This window comes from Pleurodeles waltl, chromosome 7 (genome assembly GCF_031143425.1).
Source record: "Pleurodeles waltl isolate 20211129_DDA chromosome 7, aPleWal1.hap1.20221129, whole genome shotgun sequence".
NCBI lineage: Eukaryota > Metazoa > Chordata > Amphibia > Caudata > Salamandridae > Pleurodeles > Pleurodeles waltl.
This window is the reverse complement of record NC_090446.1, coordinates 577,160,404-577,176,452: the sequence shown is the minus strand read 5'-3', so window position 1 is coordinate 577,176,452 and position 16,049 is coordinate 577,160,404. Positions and strand designations below refer to the sequence as shown.

The 16,049-nt window shown below is 42.1% G+C and overlaps 1 protein-coding gene across 1 annotated transcript in view; it reads left to right on the top strand.

Moving 5' to 3' along the window:
• The first annotated feature begins 297 nt into the window (after window positions 1-297).
• The window catches only part of PHKG2 (phosphorylase kinase catalytic subunit gamma 2), a 48,408-nt gene continuing 32,656 nt past the window's right edge, over window positions 298-16,049 (top strand). Inside the window, exons 1-3 of the mRNA XM_069201688.1 lie at window positions 298-434; window positions 13,904-14,502; window positions 15,169-15,502. Coding sequence (XP_069057789.1) covers window positions 14,408-14,502; window positions 15,169-15,502 — 429 coding nt within the window. The 5' untranslated portion in view covers window positions 298-434; window positions 13,904-14,407. The remainder of the gene's footprint in view (window positions 435-13,903; window positions 14,503-15,168; window positions 15,503-16,049) is intronic.

The following is a 16,049-nucleotide window of genomic DNA, read 5'->3' as shown; positions in this document are numbered from 1 at the left end:
ACAAGCACATGATAAGCAATGGAAGCACGGAAATAAATGACAATAAAGCCAACCAGTGGAAAGTTGCTTTGCTAGACCCTGGATACAGTTTCCCTCGAGAAGTGTAGCACATAAAGGCAACGAAATAATCATGCCGAAAACCTGCTAATGTCACGCTAAAGCAATTTGAAAAATAGAGGGGTGCACTTAGTGCATGCTAATTGTTATTTTTTCAAGGCACGAGTATATCATCCAGTGCGTCACCTTTTCAGCGCGCGTCCTCCGCGGGCTTGGGAGGCGGGGTTTGCTTCGGGCGTTTTTCGGTAGTACGTGCGCTTGTTTTGTGCTTCCTTCGAAGAGGGTGGGTCTTGTTTTAGGATTTCAGTTCTGGGAAAGTCAACGGGGCGCGGAAGTGGGGCGGCTGGTGTCCGCGGCTAGCCCGTGATCCGGTGCAGGTGAGTGGAGTCTGGCAGAGCGGCCGAGACCCTCGGGGGAGGAGCTCCTCCGGCAAGAAACACCGGGCCTGCAGCGGGGTTACCATCGTGTCACCTTCTCACTGCTTTCAGACCAGAGGTATTCCGTGCCCTCCTTCGCCACTGTCTGTCCGGGCTTACTGGACCCCTTCTACTAGCCCCTCCGTGGGACCCTGCCTGTTGCAAACCCATCAGCCCCTTCATCCCTAACCTTGCTCCGCATCCATCGCTCAGGCCAGGAGCATACTTTCCCCCTGCCTGGGGTTGGGGGGCAATGTTGTTTGGGGGTGTTGCACCCCGTAATAAATGTATTTTCTGGTAAATGGTTGGATACAAGTGCTTTCAGTCGGGTATGGTGAGGTGTCTGTCGGTTTTCACCAGGAATCTTTTGTATAAACACGGACAAAAATGTACACATACTCTCTCTCCCTGACTTGAATTATTCATTAATATTGATTAGGTTACAAAATATTGTTTTCCTTCACTTAGAACCCCCACCCAATCTGCTTTTATCTCCCTTTCCACTGCCCTTTTAGCCCCTCTCGTGCATCCTTTTTGTCGTACAATGTAAGTTAACATTACATGCCAGCTTGATTGTTGGGAAATCTGAAGCTCACCCCCATAATCTTACTGACCAAGCTGCGCCTCTGGCTCAGGCAGGGGGGGGGAAGCACTCCATATCTTCCCCACACACAAATAAGCCTTAAATGATTGTGCTTTAAACTAACAGGACATAGCAGAGGTGCGATACGTGATGCCACCCGGTAGATTGGTAGCCCGCTAAGCAAGTGTGCTTTTAGAGCATCCCATCCCAAAAATCATCTCTGATGGAGGTAGTGCAATAGTTATTCAAATAACATAATCTTTGCCATGTAGTTGCCCGACACATAGTAAAATAATAGTCAAAGTACAGCACGATGGAAAATGCTATAAAGGAAAGGTTAGGCTATATAGCTGGGACAAGAATTAACGCAGTCCGGATGTGTCGGCTAAATAATAGAGGAATAGGTACATTTGAGATCACACAACGGCAGTAAAAAATGTCTTTTTCTGAAAAGGTTAATGGAATTTCCTTAGCTTATTGCAAGGGAGGAGGGACAGCTTCCACTTCCAGATATTTACCTGCAAATGAGTGCTTAACAGTGATTTTGTTTTGAAATCGAATTTGATATGAAGATGGGACATACAAGTACATCCCCTCATGGCACAGAAGATTTTTTACTATGGCTGAGCAAAATGCTTATGTAATTTCGTGAAGTTCATGTTACACATTGAAATTTGCAAAATTACAACATTGCATCACACAGTATATAATTACTTGCCGTTCACAGTTCTATTTTACAGCGAAGTCTTGCGAATAATGCGAATGACCAAAATGCAAATGGCTTTTGCTTCGTGCTATATTTTCACGCTATATTTTTACAGTGAAATGGGCCCATGTGTCAAAAATTGAACCAGGGACACATTTTGTGCAAAAAATGTTAGCTCTGTATGATGTATTTGCATTTTGCTTAATTTCGCACATTTTTCCTGAAATTTTATGTAATGTTACAAAAGTAAATAAGCAAGAAGTTTGCACAACCCTAATGTGGAGACGTACATCAAATCAAGTTGGAGCATTTCTTTTTATTTTCTTTAAGGAAGAAAACACGTTGGTTCATTACCGGAGCCGATGTCAGCCACTCCACTTCCGGACCATCGTCCGCCCAACTGCCGCCCTCCGAACCTTCTTCTTTCCCATATTTCTCTATGAGGTAGATCGAATGTAGATCTACATTCGATCCACGCGCTACACATCGTTGCCGTTATCAAAACAAAAAAACGAATTATCTTGTTACTATTATTATTTTTCTTTCTTCTAAATACGAAACAGAAACACAACAAAATATACATATACACGTTTTCCTAAACAAGAAATACCATCTTAACCATTTATTTACTTCCCATCACAAACTCATTGAAATGCCAAGGTAACTTCCGTTCTCTCTGACTTTTTCCGAATAGGTAGCGTACTATTCCCACAATACCGAGACTCACTCTCACCAGCACCACCAGAGCTCATTTCATCCAATCGTAATATGGAATTGTCTCCCCATAAGTATCCATTAGCGTCATCCAGATCCTCACACCTTTTCCCTTAAGGAACACTACATGCTTTAAACAAACTCAGATGCTGCAAATTATGTATTCTCCCGTCTTCAAGTTGAACAGCTCCATCCAAAACCTTCACAGGACGCTACCATCGAGCATCCCCTTTATGTATTAATCCATGATTCTTTACACGTTCATACTGTCCAGCCACCAACTTCGGCATTGTTGTTCCATTGTTAACTCTCCTCAGCACTTTACCTTAATATTCTTGCACTCATTCCCTCACAACGCTAAAATCATTTCCATCCAAATCCCTTTGGTTCCTATTCTTTAACCACTAAGGAATCAATCTAGAAGGTGGTTTCCAACCCCTCAATAGCTCAAAAGGTGTTTTGCCAGTGACTGAATGTGGTGTAATCCTGTAAGATAATAACGTACTTTGAATGGCCTCTTTCCAGGATGATTTAGATGCCAAAGCTAATTGCATAGCTTCCTTGATCACTTTGTTAAATCTTTCTACCTGACCATTTCCCTCAGGATGATACAATGATACCCTCACATGAGTTACACCACAGCTCTTCACGAAGGATTGCATTTTTTTAGAAGTCAGTTGCATCCAATTGTCTGAAACAATAGTTTCGGGAATGCCTTCCCTTGCAAATACATCTTTCAAAAACTCAGTAACTGTATCAGTAGTTATATTGTCCACCATTCGAACTTCCAGCCATTTGGAAAAATAATCAATTAGGACAATACCATATGCTTCCTTAGTAGGTAAGGGAACAAACAAGACCCATAAAATCTATCGCAACTTTATGCCACTGACCATCTGGCATTTCTACCATTTGTAATGGCACCACTAATGGTTTCACCGATTTATCACTCAACATACGTTTATCACATTCTCTTACCCAACGGTCCACCATGCCATCCAGACCTGGCCACCAAAAGATTTCCTTAATCTTCCTCTTAGTACTTGTCATTCTACCATGTCCTTCATGGCCCACCTTGACAATAGCATCACGCATACCTTAGGGTGGCACAATTTTATCACCTCTCAATACAATGTCATTTGACACAGACAACTCTTCTTTAACCTTACAGTACGTACCACATTCACCTTGCAAACTAAGTTCTGATGGCCACCCCTTCAAATTAAAATCCCTCACTTTCAACACAATTTCATCCTTCCGCATTTCCTTCATCCACGCACATTCAGATATCTCACCATCCATCTCTCTTTTTTGCAGGAACATCTCATCCTCATGAGTGAACGCAACTTAACATTTGCCATCGTCAACCTCCTAAGCACTTCCAGAAGACGATGGTAAACGAGATAACCCATCTGCCACACAATTACTCTTCCCTGGCAAATGCACAGTCTCAAAATGATACATTTGTAGTTTCAAATCCAATCTCGCCAACCTTGGAGTAAGGTTCCTTCCACCTCCTGAACTCGATATGTTAACCAGAGGCTTGTGATCCGTACAGATTTTAAATTTGCGCCCCATATGTACATTCTAAATCATTGCACCGCCCAAGTAGAAGCCAACAACTCTTTCAATCACCAAATAGTTTCTTTCTGCATGTGATAAAGTACGTGATGCATATGCAACTACCTATGAGTTCCCTTTCTTTTGTTGAGACAATACTGTTCCAATTCCAAATCTGCAAGCATCCGCTGATATGGTACATTCAGCAGTCTCGTCAAACGATCTTCGACAAGATGCATTCACAATGTCTTCTTTTATAGTTGCAAACTCCTTGGCATGTATTTGCTTCCAGTAAAATGTCGTATTTTTCCTAAGCAAAGCACGAAGATTCTCCACCTTGGATGCAAAATTTTGCACAATACGAGAATAAAATTTAGCTAATCCTAAAAATGAGAGAAGTTGTTCCTTGCACTTAGGTTCCGGAGCTTCACGAATAGCCTTCACTTGACTAATTTTAGGCCGAATACCATCCTTAGAAATAATATGGCCTAAATATTCCACTGACTCTCACCAAATTTGCATTTGTTTATCTTTAACAGTTAATCCAAAGTCTCTTAGTGCCTGCAAAACTACCTTCAAGTTAATGTCATGCTCAGTTTTATCCTTCCCATATACTAATATGTCGTCTTGGAACACCTTTGCACCCTTTACATCTGAAAGTATTTTGGATTACTCCCTTTGGAAAACTGAGGATGCACTAGCTAATCCAACTGGCATCCTTTTATACTGGAACGTTCCTTCTGGTGTAATAAACGCTGGGCAGTGTTTAGACTCGGGATTCAAATGTATTTGATGATAAGCACTCGCAAAATCAATAGTTGAAAATACTGTAGCATCTCCAGTTGAGGACATCAATTCCTGCAAATTTGGCAATGGAAATGCGTCTACCCAAGTCACATCATTGAGTGCCTGCAGGTCAACACTTAGCCTAAGATCCCCCGTTAGACTTCACTGAAATTACAATGGGTTCAATAATATCCTTGTTACAGAAATCCAGTAACATTTCCTTTAATTTCCCCCTATAATTAAAGGTAACATTCCTCAACTTTTGTCTCACTGGAACAGCATTCTGTTTTAATACAATTGTATGTTGGAAATTTCTCATACTTCCCAATTGACTGCTAAAAACTGTTGGGAACATCTTCTTTAAATCAGAGTACAAACCATTCTGCAAATATTCCCCACTCACCGTATACACTGGGGGCTGGCACCAGGGTCCACTTTCAACCCCAGTTCACATATATGCAGCCAACCTAAAATCGTCGTACCACTTTCAGCTATAAGAATCTCTCCTGAACACCTCTTCGCCGCAAACTCAGTTTCTGCCTGCATTTTTCCCACAATCACAATTTGTTTGTCCTGAATAGCTACATTGGCTTATTCTAGTATTTTGTAATTCTCTTCCAGGCCATAACTGATTAAATAATGGTTTTCCCATTATAGTGTACCATGCACATGAGTCCACCATGAATTCCACCTGAACACCATCAATACTTAAGAAACACTTGGGAAACTGATGGTCTCTTCCCTTAACATTACTACTTTGAATATTTGACACCATATTCTCCATACCTTCTTCAATTCAGTCATCATCCACGCTGCTCCTCCCAAAACTTTAATACGCATGAGCAAAATGACCTTTTTTCTTGCAAGTACTGCAAATTTTGCCAACAGCTGGACATCCACAAAAATCTGCAAAGTGCGAGCTGGCACCACATCTGAAACACACTTTTACATTGTTGTTCTTCCCAGTTTTGTTAACCCCACCAACAAACCGTGTAGCAACCTTTTTCTTCTTTTCCTTATCATCCCTATCACTTGCTCATACTACATATGGTGCCATTATCCTTGACTTAATTCCTGGTAATTTGAATGCAGCTCTCTGCTATCGCAATACTTCTTGCCACCTCAATAGCTGTTTTCAAAGATATTTTTCCTGAAGACCATAGTTTCTCTTGTATTTTTTTTTTTTTTTTTTTAGATTTAGTCTTCATTAATAATTGATCTCTTAAAACTTGGTGATATGATCAAAAGCACAAGTAACTGCAATACTTCTTAATACCGCCATATACAGGTCAATCGACTCGTCCACTTTCTGTTCCCTGGAATAAAACTTATATCTTTCCATAACCACATTGATCTTCCTACCATACTTTTCCCGTAACTGTTTTAATGCACACTTGTACACATCTTCTCCATTCACATTCTCTACTGGTGGCAATGTTTTTAATTCCCTCAAACCAACAGGCCCCAACCGATGTTTAAGCAATGACAAATGTCTTTCGGGTTAACATTCACCTTCTTCTAATACATCCACGTACGCCTCAAATAAGTCCAACCACAATTCCCACTGAACAGGAGGATCTCCAGGTTCATTTAAGAAAATTGGTGGAGGATGGATACTAGACATTTTACACAACAATTCTATATATAAATATGTAGGAAGCACCACCAAAAAAACTAATCCACAATTAATAATAAAATGAACCCAAACAATCAGCACAAAATGTGCCAATATCAATTATCTCTTAAATGTTCATGTGAGTAACTATACTGTTCCTGTAAATGTGCATAAAAATACTATGCAAATTCAACAGGCACAATGGTGTGCCTATCACCGTAAGAGTGCATAGAAATGTTATGATCTATTGTTCCAGTAAATATACTCCAAAATATTATTTGACTTCAACAGGCACAAAGGTGTGCCTATCACCAGTTGTTCCAGTATAATTATTTAGGAAACAGCAGACACTTTGGTGTGGCTATCACCGTAGTTAACTTGCATCCGACAGGCACAAAGGTGGCCCTATTACCGTGTAACCAATGGAGAAAATGGAAATCTTCCCAAGCCTCAAAGATGGCTGCTGCATGGCGCGTACGTGCTTTCAAAAGGAATTCGGGCACACTCCTACCCAGAATTCCATGCTCCTCCAAATGTGTCCGATAGCAGGAAATATCATGATCTCGTTGTTGAAGCACTCAGGACCAAACCGTGACTGCATTACCTCAATGCGAAGCGCCGAGATCTCCGCACACTGCACAACACGAATCCAGAATAAACGGCATCAACTGCATACAGCGCACAAATCTGTGATGTGCTGCACCAACCACACTTACACTGACATCGCTCCTGCCCACCTCGTCGCCATTGTGGAGACGTACATCAGATCAGGTTGGAGCATTTCTTTTTATTTTCTTTAAGGAAGAAAACACGTTGGTTCATTACAGGCACCGATGTCCGCCACTCCACCTCCGGACCGTCGTCTGCCTGCCCAACTGCCACCCTCCGAACGTTCTTCTTCCCCCGCATTTCTCTGCAAGGTAGAGCAAATGTAGATCTACATTCGATCCACACGCTACACATAATTTTCACTTTGTGAGTAGGCTGGATCGTTCATATAGGTGAACTTAGTGTTTTTTACGGTTCTGTTAGATTGAGGGGTAGCTGCTTGAGATGGCAGGAGCTGGAATAAATTGATGTCACCATTACTAGGAGGCTGAGCTGCAGTGTGGAGTGCCGCGTTAAGAGATGCAACTTGTGTTTTAGGAATTGCAGAGAGCAGATAGCTTCCTTAGTAAATTTTAAAGACCAAAGCTTGTACAGCTAGCTTAGTATGGCTTTATAAAGGGGCTGTTTCATATTCTGTATCATTCCGATTTGGTAGCTGGTGTCCTTGGGCTGGATTTAACATGTGATATAAGTGGTACATAGAGTTGGTTGAACTCTAGGGATTTAACAATAGGGACTAAACTAGGGTCAGTATAGAGAGTTAACAAGCTAGGCAGTCATTGCAAATCTTGCCATTTTTTTAGGGGACAGGAGAAAGATAAATTATGTATGTAGTATATTAAGAGTATATTTCATCTGAGCTATCACTGTTTAGATTTTGGACAGATGTGGAGAGAGTGAAAAGTTGTTTGTAGTGTTCGTGCTTATATCACAGGCACTGTTTGTGAAGCCGCAGTTATTTCAGAAAGATACTCGTATTTTAAAAGAATAACAAGCATATTGTATATGTTTATAAGGCCTGATGTCTTGAATGTTAAAGCAGTGAAAACAAAAAAAGGTGGTATGGTTGAATTAATCTAAGTCTCTGGTAATTGCTCATTGGCGCTTTCAGTCCCACACATTTTTTTTGTCTACCATGCAACCTCAGGAAAGAACCAGTTATGTAAAAATCAGCCCCCTGTCCTTCCTCCAGAGTAAAAGTCCAGCCCACGCCACAAGGCTAGGTCATCTCTAAATGGAGACACAAGCAACCATCATCGTGTTTTGGCCACTTGTATGGCTCCTCGTCAGTGAGGTACAGCTTTAGTCCTGTGGTACCCTGATCATTGGACCTACGTCTAGGCATGCCCATGGCATTTAGTGCATTGCCCTGATGAAAACTAAAAAATGATGAGTGGCATTGCTGACTTCATCTCGGCCACTGGTAAATACCATCACAGTCCATCGTGTGTTTTTTTTTTATTTTTTTTTTTTTTATAAATACTGTTACCTCAGACATGAACCAGCCATATGCAAATCAGGTCTGGTCTTGCTCCAATAAGAACAGTGAAGCCTGAATTACCAGGTGCTGTTTCCTATGACTGGGATTACAAGCAAAGCCGGGCCAGTGTTGGCCAAGTTAGGCCTCATCAGTGAGCTATTTCTTCAGTCTTTGACGCACAGTGAGCACGGAACACAATCTTAACGTGCCTCATAGGGGGCTGCTTACATAATAATATGTACAGGCCGATTCACAAAAGGAAAATTGGATATGAACATAAGTTTTTAGCACCTTTTATTTTAAGTTGTAAGCCTGTTTCGTGCTGAGTGCACCATTGTATTGTTACACAAACTATTTTACTTTGGAAGGCAGATAGGCCACTGTTAATACAACTATAAATCTGTACTTCTTTCTAAGAAAGTTAATGGTGAATAGCATTTTGAATATCTGACTGTGACCTAATTAAAATGTCATCAAGGCCAAGGGGTCATTTTAGTTATCTTATGCTGATGACACCCAACTCATTCTAATATTTGATATGCCTCTAGCTCGTCCAGAACTCCCGTACCTACATAGATGAATACAACATCTTGAAGCTAAATGCTTCCAAAAGTGAAGTTCTATTTTTGGCTCAAGAATCTTTGATGCCTACTGGCTTGGGTGAAAGTTCCATCAGCTGTTGACACCAAAAAAAGCATGGGCTTCTTTTTCGAAATTTCTTTCTGAACAGATTAATGCGTTTGCCACTTACCACCAGATGAATATTTTGCAGAAGATTCTTCAGTTAATTCCTCTTCAACTTGAGCTCTGATGTTGAAACTTTTATGTCTGATGGATTGTCAGCTCTTGCAACTTGTCGGCTTTCTTCAGAAGCTTCATGGATGCAGAGCACAGTGATCTGCATAGTTCATGATGTCAGGAAGTTTGACAGGTTTTTGGAAGCACGCCAGAAGTTATACTGGCTGTCAGTCAGTGCAGTGCTTTAAAATTAAAGAAGTGCAGGTACTCGGTACCGGGTAGTTCTTGCCCATTTAAAGCACTGATCCATTGTATACCCTTTAAAGTTCTGTGGTTTGCCCATAAAACCTTTAATGGGTCAGGTTCCATTGTTCTGTGAAGAGAACAGGACAGATGTGTTCTAAAATATCTCTTTGGTATGCCACCTCTCTTGTAATTGCGGTTCCTCTAGCCTCAAGAGCTCAGCGTGTTAGTCTCTCTTTTTCCAGCATTATTACATCGTCGCTCTAGTGGAAAAAAACATCTATTGCATATTTGTTCGAAACCTTCCTGTTCTGTTAATTCTTTCTCTGAACCTCATGTGCCTTTCACTTCGTAGCACTATACCATATCTGGGCGTGTGCTGCACTCTATAGTTACAATTCAATCAACGTTTCTAGCGTTATTTCTTAAGGAACCATTTGTATGACTGCATGATGTCAAAATTGCTCCATGGAGCCACAAAGAGTTATTCCAGGGATGTGGAATTCCTGTCGCCCGACGCCCCGGACATCTTGTTTGGGGTCAAGGGCAACAAGTTTTTATGTTTACTTTGTCCTTGGGACAAGTAGGCCCAACCATCTGCAGCACAAACCCTTTGGCTGCCTGTTTATAGAGAGTGGAACTCTCTGCAGTTGAGGTAATGTGTTTCCAAAAGATAATGCTGTTCGAACTTGTATTTATGGTTCATTATTTGAAAGCCTTCATTATTAGGGTGAGTGCTGTAAATAAATGTTTTAAGGTCACACTTCACTACTGACGTTGGTTCCAGTACAACAAAAAAAACGTGTATACACATGTTTGAAAAGTTTAGGCTATGAGGTTAAGTATAATGCTCCCAGAATGCTCTCTGATTAGAAGCAAATGAAGTGTCATTTAGTAAAATGTGTTGATGCATGCTAATATTTCCCAAAAATATTTCTAATGGAAAATCAGTGTAACCATTTTCAAAATGAATATGGGAAGCATGAAAATAAACAAACACTGACAAAGCCAACTGGTCTGACATATTTTTATAAGTCTTTTAGTTTCATCAATGCGTGTCTTGTTTTGACATGGCTTTTGTAACACTTTATTGTTGTGGGAGCTACCAGGCCCTCAGCATTGTAACAAACACTGGCAAAAAAAAAACCCCAAATTTTTGAACTCTAAAAGCACACGTTGCCACCAGTGGCATAACAAAGGCCCCGCAGCCGCCCTCCAGGGGGCCCCTTCAGCACAGCACCTGCCCTGAGTGAGTCTGGAGAGGGGGCTTCTCCATGTTCTTTGCAAAGGGGCACCCTCCTGTTTCGTTACGTCACTGATTGCCGCTGTAGTTCCTGACACTGAACAAAACTACTTTGTGTGCCAATATGCTCCTTGTGGAAGAGCAGAATGCGATCACTCACAGTAAAGCCAGCGGAAAGAGAGAGAAATAGAAGTTTAATAAAAACAAAATGTCTTTGTTAACACCAGACCTAATTAGGGACCAAGACCCACATGTAGGTAGCTTTTTGCATGTTGCAAACAGCGACTTTCGCTGTTTGCGACGTGCAAAAAGCACATTGCGATGCACAAACCCAGTTTTGCGATTCAGTAACTTGGTTACCGAATCGCAAAACGGGTTTGCGACTCGCAATTAGGAAGGGGGGTTCCCTTCCTAATTGCGACTCGCAGTGCAATGTAGGATTGTTTTGTGACCGTGAACGCGGGCGCAAACCAATCGCAGTTTGCACCCATTTCAAATGGGTGCTAACACTTTCGCAAAAGGGAAGGGGTCCCCATGGGACCCCTTCTCCATTGTGAATGTCACTGTAAACATTTTTTCAGAGCAGGCAGTGGTCCTGTGGACCACTGCCTGCTCTGAAAAAATTAAACGAAAACGTTTCATTTTTCGTTTTTGTAATGCATCTCGTTTTCCTTTAAGGAAGCAGTCACAGACATGGTGGTCTGCTGTCTCCAGCAGGCCACCAACCCTGTGAGGGCCGCTATTCGCAAGGGGGTTGCAAATTGCGACCCACCTCATGATTATTCACTAGGTGGGCATTTGCGAAGCCCTTGCGAATCACAAATAGTGTCAGGGACACCATCCTACATTCGGATTTGCGACTCACAAATTGCGAGTCGCTCTGACTCGCAATTTACGGGTCGCAAATCTGAACCTACCTACATGTGGCCCCAAATTCTTAAAGAAAGTCACAAAAGTGCACCCATGGTATATGTCGTACCCCTATAAAATATTTGTGAACTGTATTTTAGCATGGGTAAATACGCATGTGTAGATTTGCTCATGTGAAAATCTATTGAGCATTTGCAAGTTCATTTTCCCTCCGGCCACTTTCTTCTCAACTCTGGAAGAAGTTCTAATTCTGCCATTGTCAGGAGTAAATGTCCAACCTATCTTATTATGGGAAAATATTAGAGAGAAGCTGGTGAAAATCTTTAAAACATGCAGGTTAGTAGGTTTGCAGACTCAAAGGCATTCCAGCCCTGGAACTATTGCTTACTGCTTCCTCCAGCCCCAGTATGCAGATCTGCAGAAAGGTGGCAAAATAAGGAAATTGCTACAGTAGGGATTAAAACTGCAAGTATTCAAGCCCTACTATGGTAGTAGCCCAGAGCTCTTACGTAATGAGATTGCTGCCATAATTTATCGCCACACTACATGGCACCAAAGGGACAAGTAGATCTTTTTACAGGACAAGTAGATTTGAGAAGCAACCTGTCCCCTGGACAAGTAGATATTTTAATAAATTCCACACCCCTGTATTCATAAATTGCCTTTTTGTTTTCACATCTTTGTCATGTCTGAGATGGTCAGGAGCAGCAGGGCTTGTTGATTTGCAGAGTGGATGGCCTTAAAGAGAAGAGGTTTTTGTGTTTGACGGAAAATTCCAAGGAGCTGGAAAATACCTCCGCTGCTCCCAGGACAAAATAGTGCGGGCATAGTTTTTACTGACTAAAATGGTAATTACTGTTCAGTGCCAGTATCTATACGGAGCTTTGACTTTAGGGCAAACAGGTCAGGTGATTACCAACACTGTTGTTGTTTTGCTATTCATTACCCAGTAAATCATAACATATATTGAAAATCTTTTAGTTACATATATGCAGTTCAAAAACGTGTTGCCAGACAATCTTTTGAGCCATGCTCCATAGCGTTACAGGGTGCCTTGACCTCTTACACAGTGGATTATTTCGGGCCGTGGTCAGAGTAAATAGCCTGTCTGTGCCACTCCTGTTCAACTGTAAGTTCTTTCACTTGCATACATTTTGCCTCTCTATGAAGGCGGTTATCCCTGGCTGGGAGGCTCTTCCATAATCCATTTTTATTTGCTCCCAAAATACCAGCTCTGACGAATGTCAGAGATATAAAATGGCAGGGTTACTTTTACGGGCTTGAAAAAGCCTGTTGGAGGGAGTGGAATACGCTCAGATAGACACGGGAGAAATGTAATGGTGCTTATAGGGCCCCTGAGATGGAGCTACAAGTCCACAACACCTTGCTGCGTGCCTCAAGGGACAGAGCTGCTGATAAACCTGCAAGATCGGTGGGGCTGTGTTACAGAGACTTAGCTGCTGGCCCATGGGATGGAGTTGCAGGGCTTGCAACATAACACAGTTATGGAGTAACTGGGTTGTTGGGATAAAGCTCATGACAGGAGGTGGCTTATGATGGTGTCATAGGGCCGTTGGGTTGCTGCTGTGGTGCCAGTGTTCTGTATGCATGGTAACATGTTGCCGCAGCCACTTGCTTTGTTGGACTAGGCTCTTCCGTCTTCATATTGTTGGTCTGGTAACACTGATTTTTAGGAGACGTGCAAGTGACTTACTCTTTGCATCTGGCTTAAAAATAGTGATACACCACTCTCTGAATGCTGTCACGTGGAACTCTGGTCTAGAAATTCCATGGCTCTGTGGTATTTATAAACCTAAAAGTTAGTTTTTGAACAGGCTTTGCACACCACATGATACACAGGACTCAAAAAGTTGTGGGGCCTAGAACCTGTCAAATTATTAACTGACAAAGGACAAGCAATAAGTATTTGGATGGAGCTAGACTTAATGACTGGGCCATGACCTCGGTCATTGCCCCTGACACTATATCTCTACTTCATGTCCCTTAATTATAGCTCTCACCCAAGAACCTTGTCAATTTTTTGCCCAGGCTAACCTAAGATTAGTCTTAAATGATTTCAGCTTAGTCTGCTTCCTCACTTACTCTAGTCAGTAGAAATATAAACATCTTGGGAACCAATCATAGTAATCATTGTAACTTTTTCCCCTCTCCCCACCTAAATGCCTTTCTCGAGTTTTCAGTTTGTTTACTCATGGAAAGGGGTAAAGAGCTTTCAGATTTGGAGAATAGCAGTTTTAAATTACACTCTGCTCTCTTTTTCAGAGCAATTGAAGCCCATTGCAGCAAGCGGAGATAGCAGCATGGACTGTGATCACTGGATTTGAGATTCCTGCTTGCAGTTAAAGAACACAAATATCCTAATGGGGAGCAGATGGACGTGGAAGACACTGATGGTGGGCAAAGTTGCAAATGAGAGCCATCAACATTAAACTTGAGTATGGTACTTGTGGTGAGTACACAGACTTAAGAATGATATAGTAACTAATGAGGCAGAGGAACACCACTGACACGACTAAAGACACGAGAAAAACCACAAAGACGCGCAAAACACAGCTGGGTATGACTAAAGACACAAGGAACGCCTCCCATTACAAATAGAGAGTTTGAGAAGAATCTGCGGATGGGATCTAGAATAACCAGAGGAAATAACTTTTAGAGTGCGGAAGCACACCTAAGAAAGCTAGAGGTTTGTGAAAGTGCCACCAGGAAGAGCCTCTGACGAGGGAGGCCAAACATCCAAAAAAGAATTTAACTGAGAGCAGCACCATGACGCGAGATGTGGGGCTCGATGACGAGCTCCCTGACTGGGTTGGAGCCAAAGAATTTTACCAGAAGTATGACCCCAAGGATATTATTGGCAGGTAAGATGATCCATGTCTGTGGCAGTTTCCCACTCTCAAATCTTTCTCTCCTATTCTCCTTTCTTTATATGTTCATTACGTTCCTCTCGTGATCTTTCTTGTGTCACTTTACTGTCACTCTTTTCCTCCTCCGTTTTGTATCATCTGCAATGCTTATCTTTTTATTCTCTTCTACTGCCTCTGTTTTTTTACCGTCTCTGCATTTTACTTTTTAGATCTGTTTTCCCACTTTCTTTCTTCCTCTCTGCCCTCTTTTTCAGTTTATTCTTTCTCTTACATTTTTTCTGCCTTTACTGTTTTTGCCCCTTCCCCTTCTTTTTTTTCTGCCCTTCTACTTAGTTGTATTTTCTTCCTTCCTATGACTTTTAATTAAAGTTCCGTTCCTCTTCTTCCCTTTGCCTTTCCATTCCCTTGCACTGTTTCCTCACTTCTTGGTCTTTTTTTTCTTTTCTTTCTAATTCTTTCACTTACTTTTTTCTGCTCTTAATTTTTCGTTTTTCTCCTTACCTCGCTCATCTGTTCTTTGCCTCTTTCATTTTCCTCGCTCTCATTTTGTGTCTGTTCTTCTCATGCCGTTTCTTTTTCTCCTGGTCCTTTTCTGTAAGAATTTCACCCAGTGTTGCCTCCATTGTCTTTCATCACGGGTCTCTAATGCTCTTTTCCCAGGGGTGTCAGCAGTACTGTTCGTCGATGCATCCACAAACAGACAGGCAAAGAGTATGCAGTGAAGATTATTGAGATTACCCCAGAGCGCATGACCTCTCAGCAGCTGGAGGAGGTGCGGCAGTCCACGGTGAAGGAAATCGATATCCTCCGCAAGGTGGCTGGTCATCCCTATATCAGTAAGGGCACCACCTATACACAGTGTCTAATCTCCTACTGCAGTTATTCTCTTTTACTTCTCATTTTTCCTCCTTTTCTGCATTTTTATTTTTCGCTCTTTACTTTATTTTTATCTCTTTTTCTTTTGCTCTTTTTCCTTCTCATCCTAATCCTTCTCGTTTCTTTATAATGGTCAACGATTGGCCAGAAAACACCCATTGCATGTTTGTCCTTCCAATCCATGGCTTTCTTTTGACCAAGACATACACACACCACAAGGCACAAACCAAGTGGGGGGAGATGCAGGGGTGGTGGGGGATGGGTTGGGGGGTAGGGGATGGGCTGGGGGTGTGTGGAAATGTGTGAACCTGTCCAAATTAGTTTAATGGGCCGCTCTGGCACCTCTACCCCCATCATCGCCTCTTAGGAACAGTGCACCTTTGTCCAGTGAGGCTGTAACAGGAGGGGGAGGGGGGCTTCTCAGATCTACTGCCTGCTGTTGCCAGGGAGCTTTGGTAGCAAGATATCTCCATGCGAGTTGTCGGGTTTTCCTCTGCAGGTCTCCTTCCAGGGCAATGAGCAGAGAATGGAAAGACACGCTGCCCGGATTCCCTTACTATATTTGGTGCAATAAATTTGCACCCTACTGCTATGTGTGTTCCTCCAGATATGCAGGCCAATTTCTGCTGGGGCCGGCTTCCACGTGTAGGTAGCTGGCTCAGTTT